This window comes from Pongo pygmaeus, chromosome 15 (assembly GCF_028885625.2).
Source record: "Pongo pygmaeus isolate AG05252 chromosome 15, NHGRI_mPonPyg2-v2.0_pri, whole genome shotgun sequence".
In the NCBI taxonomy this organism is placed as follows: domain Eukaryota; kingdom Metazoa; phylum Chordata; class Mammalia; order Primates; family Hominidae; genus Pongo; species Pongo pygmaeus.
Genome location: NC_072388.2, coordinates 79752396 through 79777729, shown reverse-complemented (window position 1 = coordinate 79777729; position 25334 = coordinate 79752396). Strand labels below are relative to the sequence as shown.

Genomic DNA, 25334 nt, shown 5'->3' with positions numbered 1-25334 from the left:
ACCCCAAAGCCAGGAACCTGGATGATTTTCCTTTATTATTTTACAGAGAAATCCTTTACTATTTTTAAATTTGAAAATATTTTTGTTCTAATAGCAATTGAACCCTTTCTACAGACAGAAGGGACCTTTTTTGTTTGAGAGAACAGTGAATTATTATTTATTTTGCGGGTGAAACTGGCAGAATGCATAGTGAAAAGATGTTACCGATAATTCTTCTTTGGAACCATAAAGGTTTTCAGACCTCTAGTTGTTCTGCATGAGGTGGAATTGCGATGCCTCCATTAATTTAGAGTTGTGTAGCAATCATGGATGATGTGGTAACCGTGAATGGAGTATAACTAGGCAGCTACCATTTCCTGCTTTTATTTAGCATAGATGAGGTAATTATCAGTATATATTAAAAATCAAAGGAAAGGACCTCATAAAAGGAAATGGTTTAATTGAAATTACAATTATGCAAATTAGATTAAACATGGATGACACATTTGGAAACAGATATGTATCAATCCTCCCTGTATCTGTTTTTGTAAGTGAAGTTGTGTTCTAATTTCAAGTATTTCCAAAATTAAAATGAAAGGTAGAAAATTAGTGTTAAAAGCACCTAATTTTATATAACCCAAAGGAAATATTTAATGTTACTCGTCTGCGTTTCTCTTTCATCTTGTCAGCACATCAATAGAAAATGTCTTTTAAATTTGGTTCAAGATTCAAATTGTAAAGATAATGAAATATTAACATACTCTTTACAAAGCCCTCTACATGTTTAATAAAGACTTACTTGAAATTGATTCAGAGCAATGGTAATTATACAACTTTTAAAGTTTGCTTCATGGGTATTATTTTAGCCCTTGATCCTGCTGATGAAAATGCTAAAATATGATTATTTTGCTGAAGTCACATATTTAAAAAGAAACTATGCTGGATAGATCTAAAAGGTAGAAAAATCCCTTTGCTCTATGTTCATAACCACACGTTGGTCCTCCCTCCCTTCTTTCCTGCCTTCACGTTGTTTCTTTTCACTTGCCATCATGGTGTATGTTGGGAAAAAATCTCAAATATGTGAGCACTAAAAAAATTATTTGTAATAGCCTAATAATGCTCTTATTCAAGATTCCTGGCTTTCCCCTTGTCCCAACTTAATAGTTCTTTTACAATTTCATATGGGTTAGGGGAAGAATTTGAGTCCTCTTGGGTTAGTTTGGTTTGGTTGTATAGAGTTTGGGTGTGAAAAACAATTGGAGGAAAGGTTTTTACAACACAGCAAATATTATTGACTGCCTGTTACATGCCAGATACTGTTCTAGGTGCTGGCAACATAGCAAAGAACACAAATGCAGCCGATTCCTTGTTTCTCACAGTGGATCTAAAATGGATGCAGGCTGGGAGCAGTGGCTTGTGCCTGTAGTCTCGGCTACTCAAGAGGATGAGGTGAGAGGATTGCTTGAGCCAGGCGTTCAAGGCTGCAGCGAGCTGTGATTGTGCCACTGCACTCCAGCCTAGGCGACATAGTAAGACTCTTGTCTCTAAAAAATAAATAAATAAAAATAAAATTGGTGCAGAAAGTTCTTTGAGTTTGTCTTGCTTCTAAGAATAAATTTCTTTTTGAGAATGAAATTTTTTTTTCCAGTTGCCATTGCAAAGGACATCACAAAGACAGTGTTTATCCCTGTAAGACATTAGCATTAACTAGTGCTATTTTTTCTGATTTTCTTATTTTGAACAATAAAATAGTTAATTAAATTTGCAGCTGTTTCTGATTTAGTGACACTTCTGATTTTCCCTTATTTTTCATTGTAAAAGAACTATTAAGTTAGAACAAGTTTATTGTCTGTATCACTAATGTTCTTATGGCACCTTTTGGAGGCCATTTGAATATCTTTGTTACCAAGCTATTCTCAAAGTGATGTCTCATGCAGACTTTGTGAGATACTAGGTCATAGATTACTCAATTGTAACCTCTAACAATTGAGAATTTTCTTGAAATTTAGTCTCTGCTTTATTTTTGGAACATATTGGGTAGTATGAAGCTGTTGACTTATGCATTCTATTAAAAAAGAGAGATTAATCTTCTTTAGTTGCTTTTCAGAGAACAAATATGAACAAAAAAGATGCACAAAATGAGATCATTGGTCAGGCCCAAGAACATATATATAGTAACAGTTCTTATGATTTATTCAATCATTAATGTCTTTCTTTTTAACCTTCACTTTCTGACACCTCTCCTATAGAACCTCATATGTGGTCTTGTCAAATAATTCCTTTTTTCTTAAACTTCCCTACTCAGCTCCATCATTTTTTCCTTTGTGCCAGTTGTTCACTGTTTCTGTGAACAACTTTGAATGTCTTTTCTTTCTTTTTGTGGAAATCCTAAACTTTTTCCACCATGTAAAAGTGGAATTGGATTATATCAGCTGTAAGTGATCCTTTCTGAATAATCCTTTTGTCCATATCACTAATATTCTTATGGCGCCTTTCTCACACTCTCTTGAAATAATCTGGGTACGTTTTGTTAAAAATTTCATAGTGGGGCCAGGCACTATGGCTGGCTCACGCCTGTAATCCCAGCACTTTGGGAGGTCAAGGCAGGCGGATCACTTGAGGTCAGGAGTTCAAAACCAGCCTGGCCAACATGGTGAAACCACATCTCTACTACAGATACAAAAATTAGCTGGGTGTGGTGGCAGGTGCCTGTAATCCTAGCTACTTGGGAGGCTGAGGCAGGAGAATTGCTTGAACCTGGGGGCAGAGGTTGCAGTGAGCGGAGATCGCACCACTGCACACTCCAGAATGGGCAACAGAGTGAGACTTCATCTCCAAAAAAAAAAAAAAAAAAAGCAAAGTCGGCAAAAATAAAGTAGAAAAAGAGACTCAGGAAAAAGCCAGCTGCTCTGTCACCAAGACAGAGTGAACTTTGGTGCCATTATGTTGGTGGAGACATCATGTTTCAAGGTCTTGTCCTCACATCTGGAAACTTGAGTTTTCTGTGTGTGACCCAGGAGACTGGCTCATATTAACAATGAAACTCAGAAGAGAGACGTATAGGTCAATGCAAAAGTAATTGCAAAAACCGAGATTACTTTTGCACCGACCTAATATACAAAAGAGTATACCACTTCACTGATTTACCCTGTGAGAGCCTTATACAGATATGAAAACATTATTCTCTTATGCAGGGCACCAATTTCCTAATTTTCTGGCTTTAGAATTAGTAACCAAAAAATTGCTTAATGAACACAGAATCAGAGAATAACGATGTCTTAAGGGTTGTTTGTTCATAATTATCGGAGAACTTCTCAACCTCCCACCTCCCTTTTTACAGAGTCCTTACAACCAGAGATACCGTATACTTCAGTTAGATTCTATGTCTTTATTCCTGGAGTGTGTTGAACTGACATCTCTTCTCATTCCAGCAATCTTCTATGCTTTCGCTCTGATGCTCAGTCTTATGTTTAATTTTTCTTTTGATATGTTGCTGTGCACAGATTTTGCTCTGGGCCACTTACTAGTATGCACTGATGTTATAATTCAGAGTTGTGGCATTCTGGGAGCCACTTATGAATTTAAAGCTTCTATTCCTGTTGATATTACAAATGGGTTAAGAACCAAGTTTTATCTCTGTGTCCCTATGTGTTCCCACACGGTCTTACCTATACTAGGTGCTTAATTAGTATTTATTGAATGAAATAATACGTTGTAAAAAATTTATGTTTTTTTTTGAAAGCTAATATTTGCTATCTAGTCATTTCTTAAAAGCACATCCATTTCTGGAAGATTTGTCAGTATTTAAGGGGACCTTTGCTGTATCTTACTAATTGCATTAGTTTTTGTTGATCCAGAATATATATTTCAAGCAGTTGTTTTACATTAGAGAAAAACAGTAAAAATGTCTCTTAAAAAAACAATGGAAGGAAGCTACATTTGAGTTTGCATAATTTACCTTTTAAATTGTACCTAAGATCTTAAATCTGTATATGCATAGAAAATACTAAGTACACTTTTCCCTTCTAAACTCAAGTTGAACCTCATTAACCTTGATAGCCTATTTGTATTCATAAGAATTCCAAGCATCCTTGATCAGTTATTTCCCCTGATTTAATCTTTGCCTCCATCTTCCGTCAAGTTACTCTTCTTGAAAAAAAATTTGACTTTTAAATTCGAGGAAGAACTTCAAAGAAAGAAAAAAACAAGGTGCTGAACATCATTTAGATTAAATGTTGAAAGTGATAATTAAGTGACAACTGACATGATAATTCATTAGCAGAAACTTGGGGCTATAATGGGAGATTTTAATTCTTTTAAAAAAGAGGATGGTAGAAAAAAGAAAGGATAATCAATAATAGCTTATTTTTATGATTAGTACAGTACAAATAGAAGGAAGGTTGTTTCTTTTACCATAAACTCTTGATTCATGCATTTCTTTCATAAAACTGACCATTTTACTGTATGTCCACTTTAATATTACTTTTAATAATGAGATTAAACCCTTTTTGGAGACCAAAGGTCTTAGAGACCTTAATTATGCTGGTTTTAATTTCATGTTCTACTTCATTTTTAAAATCTTAATTTCTTCCTTATCTAAGTGTATATTGTAAAATATGCTATTACCTGAATAGCAAGTAATTTTTAATACCTAGATTAGATTATAAAGAAAACAAACATTGGCCACAAGTTTGTAGAGAGAAGCTATTAATAAAGTTATTGTATCTAGTGGAAAGGAGGTCTGCTTCTGTTATTAACCAAATTTACTCTGATTTGTGGGCAGATTACTAAATGCTCTATACTTCTGTATTTTTCACAAAGATGACTATTGGCAGAGCCGTTTTTTTTTTTTTTTTGAGACAGAATCTTGCTCTGTCACCCAGGCTGGAGTGCAGTGGTGCGATCTCGGCTCACTGCAACCTCCACCTCCTGGGTTCAAGTGATTCTCCTGCTTCAGCCTCCTGAGTAGCTGGGATTACAGGCATGTGCTACCACGCCTGGCTAATTTTTGTATTTTTAGTAGAGACGGGGTTTCACCATGTTGGCCAGGCTGGTCTCAAACTCCCGACCTCATGATCCGCCCATCTTGGCCTTCCAAAGTGCTAGGATTACAGGTGTGAGCCACCATGCCCGGCTGAGATGTTCTGCAAGTAAAAACCCTATAACTAAATAAGCCTTTATACCTATTAGAAGACTTGGTTTAATTCTTAGATCTTTCATCTGTATGAAAAAAATGAATTTTGGGAGTTATGAGGAAAGGTAGTTTTTCTGTTTTCTTTAACTCTTTGAGTTGCAGAAAGCAGAAGTGGACCGAATATTTTAATTTTTTCTTGAATGTATTACTAATACATTAGCTTGTATTTATTACTAATTACTAATTAGTTTGTATTTATTACTAATTACTAATAGTTTGTATGTATTACTAATACATTAGTTTGTCATTTGAATGTGGTCAGTAAAACAGTTTAGAAATAAAATATCTATTTTCAAGTTTCTTTGTTTTCTGAAACCATAATAATTTCTGCCTTATGTTTTTTACATATAAATTAAATAGGGCTGAGCATAATGGCTCATGCCTGTAATCCCAGCACTTTGGGAGGCTAAGGCTGGAGGATTGCCTGAGCTTAGAAGTTCAAGACCAGCCTGGGCAACATAGTGAAACCCCATAACTACAAAAAAGTACAAAAAATAGCTGGGCGTGGTAGCATGTGCCTCTAATACCAATTACTTGGGGGGTGATATGGTTTGGCTGTGTCCCCACCCAAATCTCATCTTGAATCCCCACTGTTGTGGGAGGGACATGGTGAGAGGTAATTGAATCATGGGGGCAGGTCTTCCCTGTACTGTTCTTATGATAGTGAATAAGTCTCATGAGATCTGCTCTCTTCTCTTGTCTGCCACCATGTAAGACATGCCTTTCACCTTCCGCGATGACTCTGAAGCCCCCCCAACCACGTGGACCTTTAAGTCCATTAAACCTCTTTCTTTTGTAAATTGCCCAGTCTCGGGTGTGTCTTTATCAGCAACATGAAAACAGAATAATACAGCAAATTGGCACCAGGAGTGGAGAGCTGCTATAGGTACACAAAAATGTTGAAGCAGCTTTGGAACTGGGTAACAGGCAGGGGTTGGAACAGTTTAGAAGACTCAAAAGAATACAGGAAAATGTGGGAAAGTTTGGAACTTTCTATAAACTTGTCGAATGGCTTTGCCCAAAATGCTGATAGCATTATGGACAATAAAGTCCAGGGTGAGGTGGTCCCAGATGGAAATGAGCAACTTGTTGGGAACTGGAGCAAAGGTGACTCTTGTTAAGTTTTAGCAAAGAGACAGGTGGCATATTGCGCCTCCACTTGAGATTTGTAGAACTTTGAACTTGAGAGAGATGTTTTAGGATATCTGTCAGAAGAAATTTTTAAGCAGCAAAGCATTCAAGAGGTGACTTGGGTGCTGTTAAAGGCATTCAGTTTTATAAGGGAAGTAGAGCATAAAAGTATGGAGAATTTGCAGCCTGACAATGCAATAGGAAAGAAAATCCCATTTTCTGAGGAGAAATTCAAGCTGGCTGCAGAAATTTGCATAAGTAATGAGGAGCCAAATGTTAATCCCCAAAACAATGGGGAAAATGTCTCCAGGGCATGTCAGAGACTTTTGCAGTAGTCCCTCCCATCACAAGGCCAGTGGCCTAGGAGGAAAAAGTGGTTTCATGGGCCGGGCCCAGGGTCCCCATGTGGTGTGCAGCCTAGGGACTTGGTGCCCTGCATCCCAGCTGCTCCTGCCATGGCTGAAAGGGGCCAATGTAGAGCTCAGGCTGTGGCTTTAGAGGGTGTAAGCCCCAGGCCTTGGCAGCTTCCATGTGGTTTTGAGTGTACGGGTGCACAAAAGTCAAGAATTAAGATTTGGGAACCTCCACCTAGATTTCAGAGGATGTATGCAAATGCCTGGATGCCTAGGCAGAAGCTTGCTGCAGAGGCGGGGCCATCATGGAGAACCTCTGCTAGGGCAATGTGGAAGGGCAATGTGGGGTTGGAACCCCTGCACATTGTCTCTACTGGGGCACTGCCTGGTGGAGCTGTGAGAAGAGGGCCACTTCCTCCAGACCCCAGCATGGTAGATCCATGAACAGCTTGCACTGTATACCTGGAAAAGCCTCAGACACTCAATGCCAGTCCATGAAAGCAGCCATGAGGGGAGCTCTACCCTACAAAGCCACAGGGGTGGAAGCTGTGCAAGGCGGTGGGAGCCCACCTCTTGCATCAGCATGACCTGGATGTGAGACATGGAATCAAAGGAGATCATTTTGGAGTTTTTTTTTTTTCCCAAGCCAAACTGTATCCAGCTTTATTAAAGATACTTTCCATAAACAATCACGGTATTTCAGGCAGGACTTGGGCAGACAATCATTAACAGTATGTAACAGCTTACAAACTCCCTTCTTCAATGGACTGCCAAAAATCAGAAAGCCACTCTAAAACCCAATGAAGTCTTCATCTGATGCTCTGAACAGAGAAAGTTTAGAATGAGGGTTGACATTTCACATTTAGCATGTTGTTTAACAACTTTTCATAAGCCGATCCTGACTTTCAGGAAGTGAAATGAAAGTGGCAGAATTTATCTGAAGATCCGCGGTCTCGAAATGGAACCACTGCTCTTTTGACAGGTGCCATCTGAGTGGCATCACTGGAAAGTCCAGATTACCTGACACACTGGTAACCAATGACTAGGGGTCAGGTCCCAGTCGTGGTCTGGGTTTAAGGGAGTTAAGTCTTTGCTGAAAGATGGAAAGGGAGAAGAGGACATAGAAATGAATTTGTTTTTCCATAGCACAAGGCTTTTGTGCCAAGGTGGCCATGTGTGTCAAAGTCAGGGAATCCCTCCTCCTGGGAGCCAAGAGGAAGTCTGTCAAAACTAGAAGGGAAAGGTGTTTTCCCCACATCAGTCCAGCTTTGGAGACATTCTGTTAGTGACATATGCCCCTTCCCCCAAAAACAACAATGAAGTGTTCTGTGTGCTAACAACATAGCTTAAAAAAAAGAAATTATGCAGTTTTATAAAACTTGATAAAAAATAGTATTTCAAACTGTGCAGTCACCAGAAGTACACAGTTATCAAAAATGCACACTCTTCACTTGGCGTCTCCAGCACCTTCAGTTTTATGTGCCTGGTCTGTTTTGGCATCTCCATTTTCTGCAGGGCTATTCTCCTCCTTGCCAGCATCAGCTTTTCCCTTTTTCCCTTTGGGTACTTTCTCTCCCTTCTTTGCAGGGGCCTTTTTAGGCTTGGGTTCTGGCTTTGGAAGAGCAGGTTTAGCAGACAACCTCGTGGATCTTCTGTGTGATTTGTCCTTCACCTTGGCTTTGTCTCCTTTAGCATCCCCTTCAGCCTTTCTCTTGGGCATGGTGGCGGCAGGATGTAGGTGCTGTGTGCGGGATGCAGTGGCACACGGGCTTTGGTTGGTCAGGGGTTCGTTCTCGCCTCTTCTTCTTCACACTGCTCCCATTTTGAAGTGTTAAGATTTGACTTCCCTGTTGGATTTTGGACTTGCATGGGGCCAGTAGCTCCTTTGTTTTGGCCAATTTCTTTCATTTGGAATGGCTGTATTTACTCAATGCCTGTACCTCCATTGTATCTAGGAAGTAACTAACTTGCTTTTGCTTTTGCAGGCTCATGGGCGGAAGAGACTTGCCTTGTGTCAGATGAGACTTTGGAGTATGGACTTTTGAGTTATGACTTTGGGGGACTGTTGGGAGGGCATGATTGGTTTTGAAATGTGAGGCCATGAGATTTGGAGGGGCCAGGGGTGGAATGATATGGTTTGGCTCTGTCCGCACCCAGATCTCATCTTGGATCCCCATGTGTTGTGGGAGGGACCTGGAAGGTATTTGAATCATGGGGGCATTTCTTTCCTGTGCTGGTCTCAAGATCATGAATAAGTCTCAAGAGATCTGATGGTTTTGTAAAGCAGAGTTTCCCTGCACAAGCTCCTTTCTCTTGTCTGCCACCGTGTCAGACGTGCCTTTCACCTTCCACCATGATTGTGAGGCTTCCCCAGCCATGTGGAACTATAAGTCCTTTAAACCTCTTTCTTTTGTAAATTGCCCAGTCTCGGGTATGTCTTTATCTGCAGTGTGAGAATGGAGTAATACAGGGGGCTGAGACAGGAGAATCACTGGAGTCTGGGAGGCCTAGGTTGCAGTGAGCCATGTTCACACCACTTCACTCCAGTCTGGGTGGAAGAGCAAGACTTCGTCTCTTAAAAAAAAAAAAATTAAATGGGGCCTTGTGATTCTTAGCTTTGTGTGCATGTTTGTGTGTGTGTGTGTGTGTGTGTGTGTATGTATGTGTGTATGTGTGTGACATATAACTTCACTTCCTCAGAAAATATGAAGTATTGATAACTTTTTATTATCTATGGATCTATTGAAAATTTAAAGCAATTTGAAACATAAAATACAGCTTTGGGAATAATTATTTGAGGACTTGCTATGGAAAAATGGGTGGCACTAAACAAATGAGGTAATGTTCCTTGAGTATCTAAGTAATTAAGAGTTATTCAATGCTTGTCTGCCTCAAATACCATTGAAAGAGGGTTAGTATTCTTTATAATGAGCCAATTTTAACTGTTCATACATTATTCCTGTAGTCTTTATAGTTGCCTTATCTTTAGAGTGATTTCAACTTGATAGCATATCATTTTAAGTAGCAAATTAAATTGTTTTTTAGATATTTGCTTTCAGGTAGTTCTCTCTAAGGGCATAAGGAAATGAGATTGTACTCAGCCTTAAACAGTAACAAAATTCAGCCGGTCTATTATGCTCTTCAAAATGTTCAAATAGTACAAATTATCTTTGTAAAAAGTAAATCTAACTTATTCATAGCACTGAGAAAACATTCTTTTAGTTCCTAATACATAACATATGACTAATATAAACAATGGTCAACATTAGGAAGATTTTTTTCAAGTGCATTAAATGTGTTTAATTTCTAGTACTTTACTTGGGTGAAGAATGTGTTTGTATCATAGAATATCTTATTTTTGGGGAACCTATAATGATAAAATGTTAGATTATAGTTTGCTCTTCCTTAGAGAAGATTAATAAATTTGGCAAACTTGTGGCAATTCTCATTAAAGGAAGAGAATCAGTTTCTGCTTTTGTGAGTGATGGACTAGTGTTTTGTAGAGTAAACCTTATAATGGTACAATTTAGAAAAGCTGGCTAGGACATATTTTTAAAAATATATTTGAAGGTTTCAGAGAGCTATCTCTAGGCAGCAAGGACAGGAGGGTTCAAGTATTTTGTTGGGGAGGCAAGTTCAGAATGGCAATTCTGACATTTGCCACTACTTTTCTCCTGAAATGTTTTCTGATTCATAAGCAGAGCTTATAGGCCCACTGAAGAGGAAGAGCTCTGGTAAAGATTTCACAATTGGGATACTCAGAGGACTAAGCCCCTAGGAGTCTAAATGAACTCAAAATACACTTTCTCTACTCACAAAGACTAGCATTGTAACATAGCTTTGGGTCTGCCCCTGTCCTAACTTCCCATCAAGACAAAAGTAAATGTTTTAGGGAGGAAGATATGATCATCCAGAGGTTTGTATGGTTTCTATAATTTGTCATATACAGTGTCTAGCATTCAATCAAACTTAACTGGCATATCACGAAACAAATCCATTCTACCAAAAGGCACGAGAAAAAACAAGAAATGTCAATAGGCATATAGACTCTTCAGATATTGGAGTTATCAAAAACAACTTTAAAATAATGATTGTTAATATATTATGAAATTAGATCATACATTTAATTCTTACAGAGGTCAGGAAGTTATAAAAAGAATCAACTACAAATCCTACATCCAAAATATAATTGAAATTAAGAGCTGGATAGTTATGTAGGTAGAGTTTAAGAGAATAGTAGACACATTTTTAAAATTATTACTCAAGTATTTTATGAGGTCTCCATCTGTGTGTATGATTAGATTATATAATTTAATATGTGGTTTGGTTTCAGGTTTTATGTTCTGTTTTTCCTATCTTCTACTTGGCAATGAAAATATTATTCAGTATTTTACTGAATACATTTTGATTAAAGGCCTGTTAAGAACCTAGCCTGAGTCTGGTGCTAGGTTCTAGGAGTACACAAATCCACACAATCCTTGCTCTCAATAAAGTAACAGTCATTGAACTCACACTCAGCACTGAAGTGTTGGTTTTCCTAGAACAACCAGGCCCTTTCAGTATGGATGGTCAGTATTATAGACTGAATACTGTGTTCTGCCAAAATTCAAATTTTCAAATCTAATCCCCAAAGTAATGACATTTAGAGGTAGGGACTTGGGGAGGTAATAAGGTCATGAGGCTGTCTTCATGAATGAGATTAGTGCCCTTATAAGAAGAGGACAGAGAGGCTGGGCACAATGGCTCACGCCTGTAATCCCAGTACTTTGGGAGGCCGAGCTGGGTGGATCACGACATCAGGAGATCGAAACCATCCTGGCTAACCCAGTGAAACCCCGTCTCTACTAAAATTACAAAAAATTAGCCGGGCGTGGTGGCAAGCACCTGTAGTCCCAGCTACTCAGGAGGCTGAGGCGGGAGAATGGCATGAACCTGGGAGGCGGAGCTTGCAGTGAGCCGAGATCGCGCCACTGCACTCCAGCCTGGGCAACAGAGCGAGACTCCATCTCAAAAAAAAAAGAAGAAGAGGCCAGAGAGCTGGCTTGCTGCCTTTCCTCCATATGGGGATATAAAGAAAGCTGTCGGTCTGCAGCTCAAAGAAGATCCTCACCAGAATCTCAAGGTAGTATTCAGATTTTTTATTTCCAGCTTCCAGGACTGTGAGAAATACATTTTTGTTGTTTATAAGCCACCCAGTCTGTGGTGCTTTGTTAAAGCAGCTTGAACTACAGGCATAATCATAGTGAGACTTGAAATTAGGATTAGGACAGTGGGAACTCTAAATCTTAAGAAATAGGCCTGGGGCTCTTCCATTCCTATTGCAAAAGGATGGCTCCTGTCCTTCAAGGACAGAATAATGTATTTAAAAGCAAAGACTCAGAAGACAAAGTAGCTGAAATATCTTTAAATAGAAATTGATATTTTCTGGTTGAAAATCTGAAAGAGTGGTTTTGTAGTTTCACATGTTTATTATCATATAACATTCTTCAGGTATATTTGTTTGTTCCTTCTAGGTTGCAAGTAACGGAGACACTCAGATGGGTGTTTAATTTAAGGGAAGCAAGAAACTATCTTGGAAGATTCCCTGCAGGGCTTCAGGGAGAAAGCAGATTTCATACATTTTACTACACATGACCTGTGTCATCATTAAGACTGTTAATTGCAAAGACTGAAAACTTGAGCTACCTCTAGATGGCTGTCTTTGGTTCAGTTATTAATCCACTGGGTCTAGCCATCTGTGGCCAGGGATTGGAGTCACAGGGCTGTGTTGAAATATGATTGCGTAGCAATTGCTTTTTGCCTGAAGAACTTCTTTTGGTATTCCTTGTAAGGCTAATCTACTAGCAACAGATTCTCTGAGTTTTTGTTTATCTGAGCATGTCTTTATTTCAGCTTTATTTTTAAAGGATAGTTTTGCTGGATATAAGAATTTAGTAGACTGGGCATGGTGGCTTGTGCCTGTAATCCTAGCACTTTGGGAGGTGGAGGTGGGAGGATTGCTTGAGTCCAGGAGTTCAAGACCAACCTGGGAAACATAGTAAGACCCCGTCTCTACGTAAAAGCAAAATTTAGCCAGGCATAGTGGTACATGCCTGTAGTCCCAGCTACTCAGGAGGCTGAGGTGAGAGGATCACTTGAGCCCAAGAGGTTGAGGCCGCAGTGGGCTATGATCACACCACTGCACTTAGCCTGTTCTTACCTTTACATGTCTGAGTCATTTCTAGTCATTTCTCTGAGTCGGTGTTTACCTTTATTCTTTTATCTCTCTCTTCATCAGATTGCATCATATCTATTGATTATCTTCAAGTTTGTGGATTCTTTCTTCTGCCAACTCAAATTTCACTTTTGGGGCTTTCAAGTGAGTTTTTCTTTCTTTTTTTTTTTTTCTTCTCTGTCACCAGGCTGGAGTGCAGTGGCGCGATCTCCGCTCACTGCAACCTCCGCCTCCCAGGTTCAAGTGATTCCCCTGTCTCAGCCTCCCGAGTAGCCAGGACTACAGGCACGTGCCACCACATCTGGCTAATTTTTTGTATTTTAGTAGAGATGGGGTTTCACCATGTTGGCCAGGATGGCCTTGATCTCCTGACCTCATGATCCGTCTGCCTTGGCCTCCCAAAGTGCTGGGATTACAGGCGTGAGCCACTGTGCCCGGCCTCAAGTAAGCTTTTTATTATAGTTATTATACATTTCAATTCCATAATTTTTGTTTTTCAAAAATAATTTCCATTTCTTTACTGATATTGCTATTAGATGAGACATTATCTTACATTTTTAAAAAATGTTTTTCTTCAGTTTTTTGAACATATTTATACTAGCTGATTTGAAATCGTTGTCTCCTACATTTGACACGTAGGCCCATTCAAAGGCTGTTTTCTATTGTATCCTCTTTTTCATTTGTATAAGTCACACTTTCCTATTTCCTTGCATGTCTTGTAACTTTTTTTGAGATTGGACATTTTAGATAATTTTTGTATTAACTTTGAATACTGATTCGTTCTCTACCTTTTGGGTTTTTCTGTCTTGGGTTTTTTTTTAGTAGTTTAGTGAATTGGCTGGAATAGCTCAGTGAAACCTATTTTCCCTGCAGCGTGTAGCCACTGATGTCACTTCTCCATCGTGTGTGTAGTCTCTATTGCTGTCTGGGATAACTATAGCTTTAACTGGGTTCTCTTTGATTGTCTAGTTCCCTGATCTCATTAAGCTTTGGTTGGTCTCATTCTGTTGATATCTCACTCAATTTTTAGCCTCTGCTAATTCACTGATTGCTACCTAGTTGTTCCTTTTTTTTTTTTTAAACAGTAATGTAGCACATACATTGTGCCATAGTCTAACTTAATTAAAGTTGGACCTCTTAGCAGGATTAGGGTTTTGCCAATCTTTGGGGCATTCTCAGACTCCCAAGAGGGCTCTTAGCTATCTCTTTGTTTGATTTTTTTTGCTAGCTGATCCACTATTTTACGTGTTGCTACCAGTCTTACAAAATTACCATTCTCTTAGCTGATCACTCTCCAGATCTCCATTGTTTTTGACAGTGTCCTTAGCTGTCAATTTCCTCATGCCTTATTCCAGATAAAGTCAGTCTCCTTAGGTAGAGCTTTTGAACTCTCTGTTCATAAGGCCTCTCCCTCTCAGCACGATCTTGCACAACTGTAGTGGAGTTTGTGGTAGAGACTATAGTCTGCTTCCTGCCAGAATGACCCCTACTTAGCAAGTAGGGTGCTGGCTGGGCATGGTAGCCCCTGATCATCTCAGCTTGCCTCTTCTGTTGTAGAACATTCACTGTTTGAGTGAATTGGAGTATGGGTAATTGGGCCTCCTATTCTTGGCCTGCCACACCTTCTGCTATACAAGTTGGGGCTGACTGGGGGAAGGAAGCCCCAGTCTTTTAGCTCTGTCTTCCTGGAATAGAGCCTCTGCAATACCAAGCTAGGGGCCTGCCCCTCTGTGGGTGAATCTGTAGCCCTATAGTGAGAACAAGGGTGAGAGGAAACTGTGTCTTTTTGACTATGCCTGTCTAGAGTGGAGATTCAGACAACTGAGTTGGGAGGGGACAGGATGGGAATAGCTTGTGACTCAGATGCCATAGATGCTGATTATTCTTACCAAGATTTTTAATAGATTGTCTTAAATAAGTATTTCTTTAAAAAATGTATACAAATTTAAGGAATATAAGTGTAGTTTTCTTACATGGATATATTACATAATGGTGAAGTCTGGGTTTTTTTTTGTGTTACCATCATGGGAATAATACACATTGTACCCATTAAGAAACTTCTCATCTCAAACTTCCCTCCCACCGTCTGGGTCTCCAGTATCCATTATCCCACACTCTATGTCCATGTGTACTCATTATTTACCTTCCACGTATAAATGAGAACATGCAGTATTTGACTTTCTGTTTTTGAGTTGTTTCACTTAATCATAATGGACCCCAGTCCCATCCATGTTGTTGCAAAAGACATGATTTCCCTCTTTTTTTATGGCTGAATAGTATTCCATTGTGTGTGTGTGTGTGTGTGTGTGTGTGTGGTGTGTGTGTATACACCATTTTCAAAAATCCATTCATCCATTGATGGACATGTACACTGATTCCTTATCTTTGCCATTGTGAATAGTGCTGCAATAAACAAACAAGTGCTGGTGTCTTTTTAATATAATGATTTCTTTTCTTTCATGTAGATTCTCAGTAGTGTGATTGCTGGCTTGAACAGTAGTTCTATTTTTTAGTTATTTTTGAAATCTCCATACTGCAATCCATAAAGGTTGTACTAATTTACATTTCCACCAACAGTGTACCAGCATCTCCTTTTCCTCCACAACCTCATCAACATCTGTTATTTTTTGATGTTTTAATAATAACCATTCTGACTGGTGCAAGGTGATATCTCATTGTGGTTTTAATTTGCATTTCTCTGATGATTAGTGATGTTGGGCATTTTTTCATATGCTTCTTGGCCATGTATGTCTTCTTTTGAAAAATGATTGTTCTTGTTCTTTGTCCACTTTTTAATGAACTTATTATTGTTATTTTGTTGAGATGTTAGGGTTTCTTGTAAATTCTGTTTATCAGTCAGATGTATAGTTTACAAATATTTTCTCCTATTTGGCAGGTTGTCTGTTCACTCTGTTGATTTTTTTCTTTTGCTGTGCAGAAGCTTTTTTTTGGTTTCGTTTTGCCTTTTTGAGACAGAGTCTCACTCTCTCACCAAGGCTGGAGTGCAGTGGCGCGATCTCGGCTCACTACAATCTCTGCCTCCCAGGTTCAAGCGATTCTCCTGCCTCAGCCTCCTGAGTAGCAGGGATTACAGGTGTGAGCCACCACTTCTGGCTAATTTTTGTATTTTTAGTAGAAACGGGGTTTCACCATGTTGGTCAGGCTGGTCTCGAACTCTTGACCTCGTAATCTGCCTGCCTTGGCCTCCCAAAGTGCTGGGATTACAGGCATGAACCACCACGCCTGGCCCAGAAGCTTTTGAATTTAAATAAGTCCCATTTGTCTGTTTTGTTTTTGTTGCTTGTACTTTTGAGATCTTAATTATAATTTCTTTGCTTAGACCAATGTCCAGAAGAATTTTTCCTAGGTTTTCTTCTAGTGTTTTTATAGCTTCGGGTCTCACATTTAAGTCTTTAACTTACCTTGAGTTGATTTTTGTATATGGTGAGAGGTAATGGAATAAATACATTTTTATTTGCCCTGGGCCCTTAGGACAGTTTGCAGATACAATAAATTTGTTTTTCTTTTTTTTTTTTACCAATAATTTTTTTTTTTACCAAATAATGATGGGTTGTGCTAGGAAGAGGATCTGGTGAGCTCTTTAAACTATCATTCTGAAAGTCCTTCTCTTTGAGAGAAATAGTGTAACAGAAGAAAATATTTACTCTGAATAATAAGGGGACAAAATGATAGAAAATACAGACAAGTTCGTAAGATATACATGGGGCATAGTAAATAGGTCTGAAATTCTAATATAGGTGTAGATAATTGGAGTCCTAAAGACAGAGAGAGACTAGGGCAGAAGCAATATTTGAAGAGAAAATACATCAATTCACATATTTTAGAAGCTCTAAGAACCCCAAGTAAAATGAATGCAATGAAAATCACATCTAGACATGTTTTTGTGAAATTAGTAAAACCAACTTGAATGAGCAGAATCTCAAATGCAGCAAGGGGCAAGGGAGACATGTTACCTTAAAAGATCAAATTGGAAAGAAGAAGAATAGAAACATATTTCAAAGTGCTGCAAGAAAATAATTGCCAACCTAGGTTCATATCCAGTGAAGTTCTCTTTAAAAAGTAGAAAGTAATTTCTGCACAACAAAAACTCATTAATTGAATTTCAGCAGTACAGCACTAAGGAAAGTATATAAAAATTTTTTCTCAAGGAGAAACAAAGAACAAAGATGTAGCAGTTAATGAAGTTCAATATATGGGATAAAAGTGTGGGAAAAGTCTAGATGAATATAGGCCTAAAAAACAGTAATGCTGTCTCTTATTTAGATTATTTATAAAACTAGAATTTTATCAATAATACTGCTTAATTTTGGAAAGTGTGTATTGTGTTATTATGGTTTAAAGTTCTCAATTCTAAAGTGAAGGAAGTTGTAAAATTACAAATTTATATGTTAACAAATCAAGGATGTATATAGTAAGTTTTAGTGTATCAGTAAAATAAGAATAATGAATATATACTTTCTAAGCTCATACACAGGAGAAAATAAAACAATTTTAAAAAGTAATTATTTCTACATGAAAACAAAATCTTCACATTTGGATGAACAATGATTTCTTAGGACACCAAAAACATGAATCATAATTGAAAAAAATTATAAACTAGACTTTAGCAAATTTCAAATATACAAAAATCAACTCAAGATGGATTAGGGACTTAAATGTAAAATGTAAAACTGTAAAAACCCTGGAAGAAAACCTAGGAAATGCCATCATGTACATAAGCCCTGGCAAAGACTTCACGACAAAGACTCCAAAAGCAATTGCAACAAAAACAAAAACTGGCAAGTGACGTCTGTCTAAAGAGCTTCTACACAGCAAAAGAAACTATCAACAGAGTAAACAGACAACCTACAGAATGCGAGAAAATATTTGCAAATTATGCATCTGACAAAGGTCTAATACCCAGATTGTGTAAGAAACTTAAAGAAATTAATGAGCAAAAACAAACAACCCCATTAAAAAATACGCAAAGGACATGAAAAGACACTTCTCAAAAGAAGACATGCACATGGCCAACAAGCATATGAAAAGATGCTCAACATTACTAATCATTAGAGAAATGCAAATCAAACACACAAGGAGATACCACCTCACACCAGTCAGAATGGCCGTTAATGAAAAGTTAAAAAAAAAAGCAAAAAAAAAGAGAGAAAAAAACAGGCCGGGTGCGGTGGCTCACGCTTGTAATCCCAGCACTTTGGGAGGCTGAGGTTGGCGGATCACGAGGTCAGGAGTTCCAGACCAGCCTGACCAACGTGGTGAAACCCCGTCTCTACTAAAAGTACAAAAATTAGCCGGGCATGGTGGCACGTGCCTGTAATCCCAGCTACTCAGGAAGCTGAGGCAGGAGAATTGCTTGAACCCAGGAGTTGGAGGTTGCAGTGAGCTGAGATCGTGCCATTGCACTCCAGCCTGGTCAACAGAGCGAGATTCTGTCTCAAAAACAACAACAACGACAACCAGAAGCAAGGTTATGGAGAAAGGCAACGCTTATCCGTTGCTGATTGCAGTGTAGATTAGTTTACCCACTGTGGAAAGCAGTTTCTAGATTTCTCAAAGAGCTTAGAACAGAGCTACCATTATACCCAGAAATCCCATTACTGGGTATATACCCAAAGGAATATGAGGCTTTCTACCATAAAGACACATACGTGTCTATGTTCATTGCAACACTATTCACAATAGCAAAGAAATAGAATCAGCCTACATCCCCATCAACAGTGGACTGGATAAATAAAGTGTGGTACATATACACCATGGAGTACTACACAGCCATAAAACTAAAGAAATCATGTCGTTTGCAGCAACATAGTTGGAGCTACTGGAGGCCATTATCCTGAGCCAATTAACTCAGGAACAGAAAACCAAATACTGCATATTCTCTCTTATAAATGGGAGCTAAACACTGAGTACACATGGGCACAAAGAAAGGAACAATAGACACTGTGGCCTACTGGAGGGTGGAGGGTGATAGTAGAGTGAGGACTGAAAAACTATATCTTGGGTACTATGTAAATCCCCATGACATGCAATTTATCCATGTAACAAACCTGCACATGTGCCCCTGAACCTAAAATAAAAATTGGAAAAAATTTAAAAACATAAATCTTGTGGAAAATCAAAAAGATAAAGTTTTTGCTTTATGCAAGGTACCAAAGGACTGTTATCATCTATCTATATATTTATCTATCTATCTAGATAACACACGTGCACACACACACACACACACACACACACACACACACACACACACACAGAGGCAGAGGAGAGATAATAACCAAAGGACTGTTACCTGTCTATCTGGATAATACATACATACAAACACACCCACACTCTCTCATTCACACACACATACACACACACACACGTCTATACACACGCACACACACACACACACACAAACCAGGGCTTCTGCCTTAGTCTGTCTTCTGCCTATATATATATATGCCATTTTCCGAATGATTTTAAAGTAACTTTCTAAAATAAAGCAACAGGTACCAATAAAGCACTTGTGAAAATTCAACATCCATTAGTTAGAGAAACTCTTAATAAAAATAATGAGATGGAGACTTAATCTCAAAACAAACAAACAAAAATCAAAAACCAAGAGATGCTGGCGAGGCTGTGGAGGCATAGGAACACTTTTACACTATTGGTGGGAATGTAAATTAGTTCAACCATTATGGAAGACAGAGTGGCAATTCCTCAAAGACCTAGAACCAGAAATACCATTTGACCCAGTAATCCCATTACAGGGTATATACCCAAAGGAATAAAAATCATTCTATTATAAAGATACATGCACATGTATGTTCATTGCAGCACAATAGCAAAGACATGGAATCAACCCAAATGCCCATCAATGATAGGCTGGATAAAGAAATTGTGGTACATATATACCATGGAATATGATGCAGCCCTAAAAAGGAGTGAGATCATGTCCTTTGTAGGGACGTGGATGGAGCTGGAAGCCATTAACCTCAGCAAACTAACACAGGAACAAAAAACCAAACACCGCACTTTCTCACTTATAATTGGGAACTAAACAAGGAGAACACATGGACACAGGGAAGGGAACAACACACACTGGGGTCTGTCGGGGGCATTAGGGGAGGGAGAGCATCAGGAAGAATACCTAATGCATGCTAAACTTAATACCTAGGTGATGGGTTGATAGGTACAACAAACCACCATGGCACACCTTTACCTATGTAAGATACCTGTACATCCTACACATGTATCTCAGAACTTAAAATAAATAAAAATTCTTTTATCAGAGAAAAGCCCAGCATCAGATGGGTTCACTGTGGAATTCTACCAGGTGTATAGAGAACTAATACCAATCTTCCCAAAGTATTTTTAAAAACTGAAGAGGTGGCAATTATCGCTAATGCATTGTACAAGGCCAACATTACTCTGTTACTAAATCAGACATGGACATAACCTAAAAAGAAAACTACAGGCCAACATTCCTGGTGAACATAGATGGGAAAGAAAAAAACCTCAACAAAATACAAGGAAATAAAATCCATTCATTTCTTGTAGGAAGCATATAGTTAGGTCACGTTTTTAAAAATCCATTCAGTCAATCTATATCTTTTAATTTGAGAATTTAATTTATTTACATTCAGGAATATTATTGATCTGTGAGTTTTTTTTCTTGTCGAATTGTTCATTGTTTTCTGGCTGTTTTGTATATTCTTTTTTTTTTTTTTTTCGAGATGGAGTCTCGCTCTGTTGCTCAGGCTGGAGTGCAATGGCACGATCTCGGCTCACTGCAAGCTCCGCCTCCCGGGTTCAGGCCATTCTCCTGCCTCAGCCTCCCGAGTAGTTGGGACTACAGGCGTCTACAACCACGCCCGGCTAATTTTTTGTATTTTTAGTAGAGACGGGGTTTCACTGTGTTAGCTAGGACGATCTCGATCTCCTGACCTCGTGATCCACCCAGCTCAGCCTCCCAAAGTGCTGGGATTACAGGCGTGAGCCACTGCGCCTGGCCTGTTTTGTATATTCTTTATTCCTTTCTTTTTCACTTATTGTCCTTGTTGTTGTCCTTGTGGTTTGCTGATTTTCTATGGTGGTACCAATTTGAGTCTTTTTTTCATTTTTATGTTTGCTTTTTCAGTGTGTTTTATATTTTCATGTGTTTTCATCGTGGTAACTGCTGTCCTTTCACTTCCAGGTTTAAGACTCCCTTGAGCATTTCTTGCAATAGTGGTGTAGTGGTTTTGAATTCCCTAGGTTTGGCTTGTCTGTGAGAGAATTTATTTTTTTTTTATATATGAAAAATAATATTATTGGTTATGCTTTTTCCCCCCCTTTTGTACCTCAAATATATCTTCCCATTCTCTCTTGGTATATAAAGTTTCTGCTGAAAAGTTCACCGTTAGTCTGATGTGGGCTCATTTATAAGTGATTAGATGCTTTCCTATTGCTGGTTTTAGAATTTCCTCTTTGTGATTCACTTTAGACAGTTTGACTATAATGTGCCATGGAGAATATCTTTTTGTATTGTATCTTATTGGGGATCCCTGGGCCATCTGTATCTTGTTGTCTAAATATTTTTCAAGACTTGAGAAGTTTTTATCTATTATTTTGTTAAGTAGGTTTTTGAATCACTTTCTTTCCTCCTCACCTTAGGTGTACTAGTAATTCATATATTTGGTCACTTTTTGGTATCTCATATATCATGTATGCTCTGTTCTTTTTTCTAAAATTCTGATTGAATCATTTTAAAGGACTGGTCTTCAATTTCTGAGATTCTCTCTTCTGCTTGGTCTAGTCTGTTATTGACGGCTTCAAGTGTGTTTTGTATTTCATTCAAGGAATTCTTCAGTTCCAGAATTCTTGTCTGGTTCTTTTTTATGATATCTGTATCATTCATACATTTCTTATTTATATCCCAAATTGTTTTTCTGACTTCCTTCTATTATTTGTTTGTAATTTTTTTGTCTTTCACTGAGCTTCTTTAGTTTCACAATTTTGAATTGTGTTTTCAGAATTTTGTGAATTTCCTTTTGATTGAGATAGTTTGCTAGGGAATTACTGTTTTCCTTTGAAGGTGTTGTATTTCCTTGCTTTTTCATGCTTCCTGTGTTCTTACATTGATATCTGTATATCTGTCCTAATAGTTGTTTTTTTCCAACTTTTTGAATTTGCTTTCATAGGTGAGGAATGTTTCCTGAAGACACATTAGTGGTATTGGTTGGGAAGGGCCCTTTGGCTTTTATTCTGGGTGCATGTGGTAGCATAGTCTCTATATGATTTCTTCAGCTGTAAACAGCATCAGTGGTATCCATTGTTTTCTTGGTGGTTTAGGGTACAGTTACTAGAGGAGGCTGTGGTGAATTTTTCCTGGTGATAGAGATGTCAGGTGGGTAAGTCTTTGGGACTTCATAGTGGCAATGGTGGGCCGAGCATGCCTGATCTTGGGCTCCAGGGCAGATTTTGGGTCTTCATATGGCTTGCTTGCCTGCAGGTAGTGGTAGCGGTGGTCCAGGTTGGTGATTGTGTTCTCAGATCCCTAAGCAGGTGCTGCGGTATGAGTGATGGCAGTAGCAGTGGTGAGATGACCCTCTGGGTTCCAACAGGTGTATGCTGGTGTTGTCGGTAGGTCCAGTACAGGGTTCCCACACACAGCGCAGACATGCAGCTCTCAGGCTCTCCTGCTTTCTATGGCAACAGCACTGCAGAGTCATGCAGAGGTGGGGAGGGATCCTGACCTTACACAAGCCTGGGCACAGAGGTTATGCTGCCAGTGGAGCATAGTTGCCATGCACAGCCCCATACAGGCAGACATCTGGCTACTGTATTGGCTGTGCCTGCAGCAGTTTGCAGAAGCGCAAAAGGTGTCTCACTTTTCTATTTGTGAATCTGAGCACAGAGACCACTGCCAGTGGGAGGGGATTTCACTCTCTGCTTGTGAGGCCAAGCATAGAGTTTGTGCCACTACTGGTGGTGGGGTCACTTCTCCTGATCCCAGACAATGAGTTCTTGGGCTCTGGAAGGTGCTTGCCTTGGTATCCTTTGTTTCAGGGGCTGCTTTTTTGATGTGTTCTATCCTTCTTTCCCTGGGACATACTTCCTGTGTGCTAGAGTACTAGGGACCCTGCACTACCTTTGGGTTCAGCCAGTTCTGTGCTGCTGTAGCCTTCTGGGGGACACAGGGAGATGTCCGTGGGCACCCAGGATGTGTAGATGTTGGGACTGTCGTTCCAGGGCACGATGTAGACCTATGATGGCTGTGCTCTCACAGTGGCACCCAGCTGTAGCTGCTTAGGTCTCTGTGTTGGGGTGAGTAACCTAGCACAAGTTCCTGTCTGGTGCAGGGCCCTTACAGGATGTTCAGATCTCTGTCCTTGCTAGTGTTAGGGTTCATGTGGATAAAGGAGCTCTCCAGTGTTTCAGATTGCAGCAGTTTGTGGTGGGAATGTGAACAGCTGAAGTTCTCTCACTTACCCTTTTTCTGTAAAACCTATCCCCTCTGGGTCTTCAGCTGATCCCAGTTGAGCTGGTCTCTTGCTTCCTGTACCTTGTTTGCCCCTGGTGTTTCCTGAGACTTCTCGGTTAAACTCTAGTGTTCTCTCCTCGATGTTCTATTTGAGGTATGAGAATCTATTTGTAATTTTGGTTCTTGCTTCTGTAGAGAGTGGGTGTCTGTGTCTCTAGTTAGCCATCTTGAATTCAAATTGACCTAAATTTTTAACTTTAATAGTTAATTTTACTTAATTTAATCATAAGTAGAAATTAATAGGTGGCAATGTGATTGGATGGTGTGAAATTGGGTTAGGAGCCATGTCTTAAATTCTTAGTGGCATAGACAGTACCCTGATTTTACTTTAATTATTTGAATATTGGATGGCTTTATGGGGGAGGTGTTGATGCATTTTATTGAGGGCCTGATTAAAGAAAAATTGCCCAAAGCCACCCCTTTCCATGTCTACTCGAATCAAAAAAAGATTATTATATTTATTTGAAACAATATTTATTTTTGAAAAACAAAGTCTCTCATCTATATAGCTTTCCTTAGTTTCTGTTTCCTCCTCATGTTTAATATAGAAAAATTGCTTTCTTCCAAGTGCACAAAGTTACTGTATTATGTAAGATAATGTGTCTGTTCTCTTCCAAATAAACCATAATGCTCTATAATGATGTAAGGCAATAATATTAGGTGTTATATTACATTTAGTTTCTCTCCCTCAATATTTGTTTTATATTTCAGAATAACTTTTTTTTAAATTGATCTGTGTAATTTCTGTTAGTCTTCTCTGCTGCCACATTAATATTGGTGAGATATAGGTGTATGTCTTTTATTGATACTTGCTTTGGCCTATTGCATTTCATAGCAAATGTATAACCAAGTTGTTCTACCTCAATCAAAAGCAGTCTCAAATACCAATCTACTTCAAACAGAAGAGTTTTATCCTATTTTTATTAACATTTTCTTCTTCCAAAGTGCCTACTTTAAACATCAGAGTTGCAGTATTAAAATTATCAGTCTAATAGGGTGTGAGATAAATTAAGAAAACAGAAATGTACTTTGAGATATGTGTTCCAGGGTCAGAATTTCCCTCGTGCATTACTGAGGCCTAGATGTTAATTACATGTCCCTTGTGTTTTAAGTTAAACACTCTGAAGAAATGTGTATTTAAAATCTTCTCTGTAGTGAACATCTAGTGAATGAAAGAGAAGTTAATATTTTATTTCTTCCCAAAGAGATGAGTGTGTTTAATTAATAGAACATGATTTTCTGTAGTTTGCTTAAGTTTAGTATCATGTTTTATTAAAAAGTACAAAGAGGTTGTATGAAGCCTCTCGTAGGATTTGTTTAGAAATAACTATTTTTAATCACTAAGACTGAAGAACCTATTATTTGGGATTGATATTGTTTGTGTGTTTCTGCTCCATTTGGCAAAAAGAAAATGATAATGGTATGTGTGGTCAAAATTAGAATGATAGAGAAGACGACAGTAGGCTATATTTTAAAGGAATAATATATGGGATATGGTTATTACCATGGCCCCTGATGTTTTATTTGTCTGCTAATTCACTCATTAAGAATTTGAATCAAGTTTTAAAGATTGTTAGTAGTTTTACTTGAGTTGAAAAGAATTGACTAAAATTTAAATATAGTGTTCTACTTTCAACCAATCACTACTTTAAAAAACACCATATGAAATGGTATGGTCTCAATGAACGATAGCCTAATTTAGCTTCATGTAGGTATAGTTCAGGGCTCTCAGACTTCCTTTGATTGATTTGAGTTCTTTTATTCAAAGTGACTTGCCTTAGTTCTGACTGTGGAAAATTGATTACTTGTCCTCTCAGTATCAGTTCATGAAACACTCAAATTATACTGAAATGAATAAATTCAGTTCATCAAGACATGCAAGCATATGTCAAACTAATTTCCCAATAGAGATGAGTAGGGGATGGCTTAACTGAG

The 25334-nt window shown here is 38.5% G+C and overlaps 2 protein-coding genes across 22 annotated transcripts in view; one reads left to right on the top strand and one right to left on the bottom strand.

The window, feature by feature from the left end:
* CEP128 (centrosomal protein 128) overlaps positions 1–25334 on the top strand; it is a 465504-nt gene that overhangs the window by 126999 nt on the left and 313171 nt on the right. The gene's annotated exons all lie outside the window — the stretch shown is intronic.
* Positions 8105–8383, bottom strand: LOC129013127 (non-histone chromosomal protein HMG-17-like). The gene has a single exon (XM_054449614.1). The coding sequence runs from the start codon at positions 8375–8377 to the stop codon at positions 8105–8107; it is 273 nt and encodes a 90-aa protein (XP_054305589.1). The 5' UTR covers positions 8378–8383.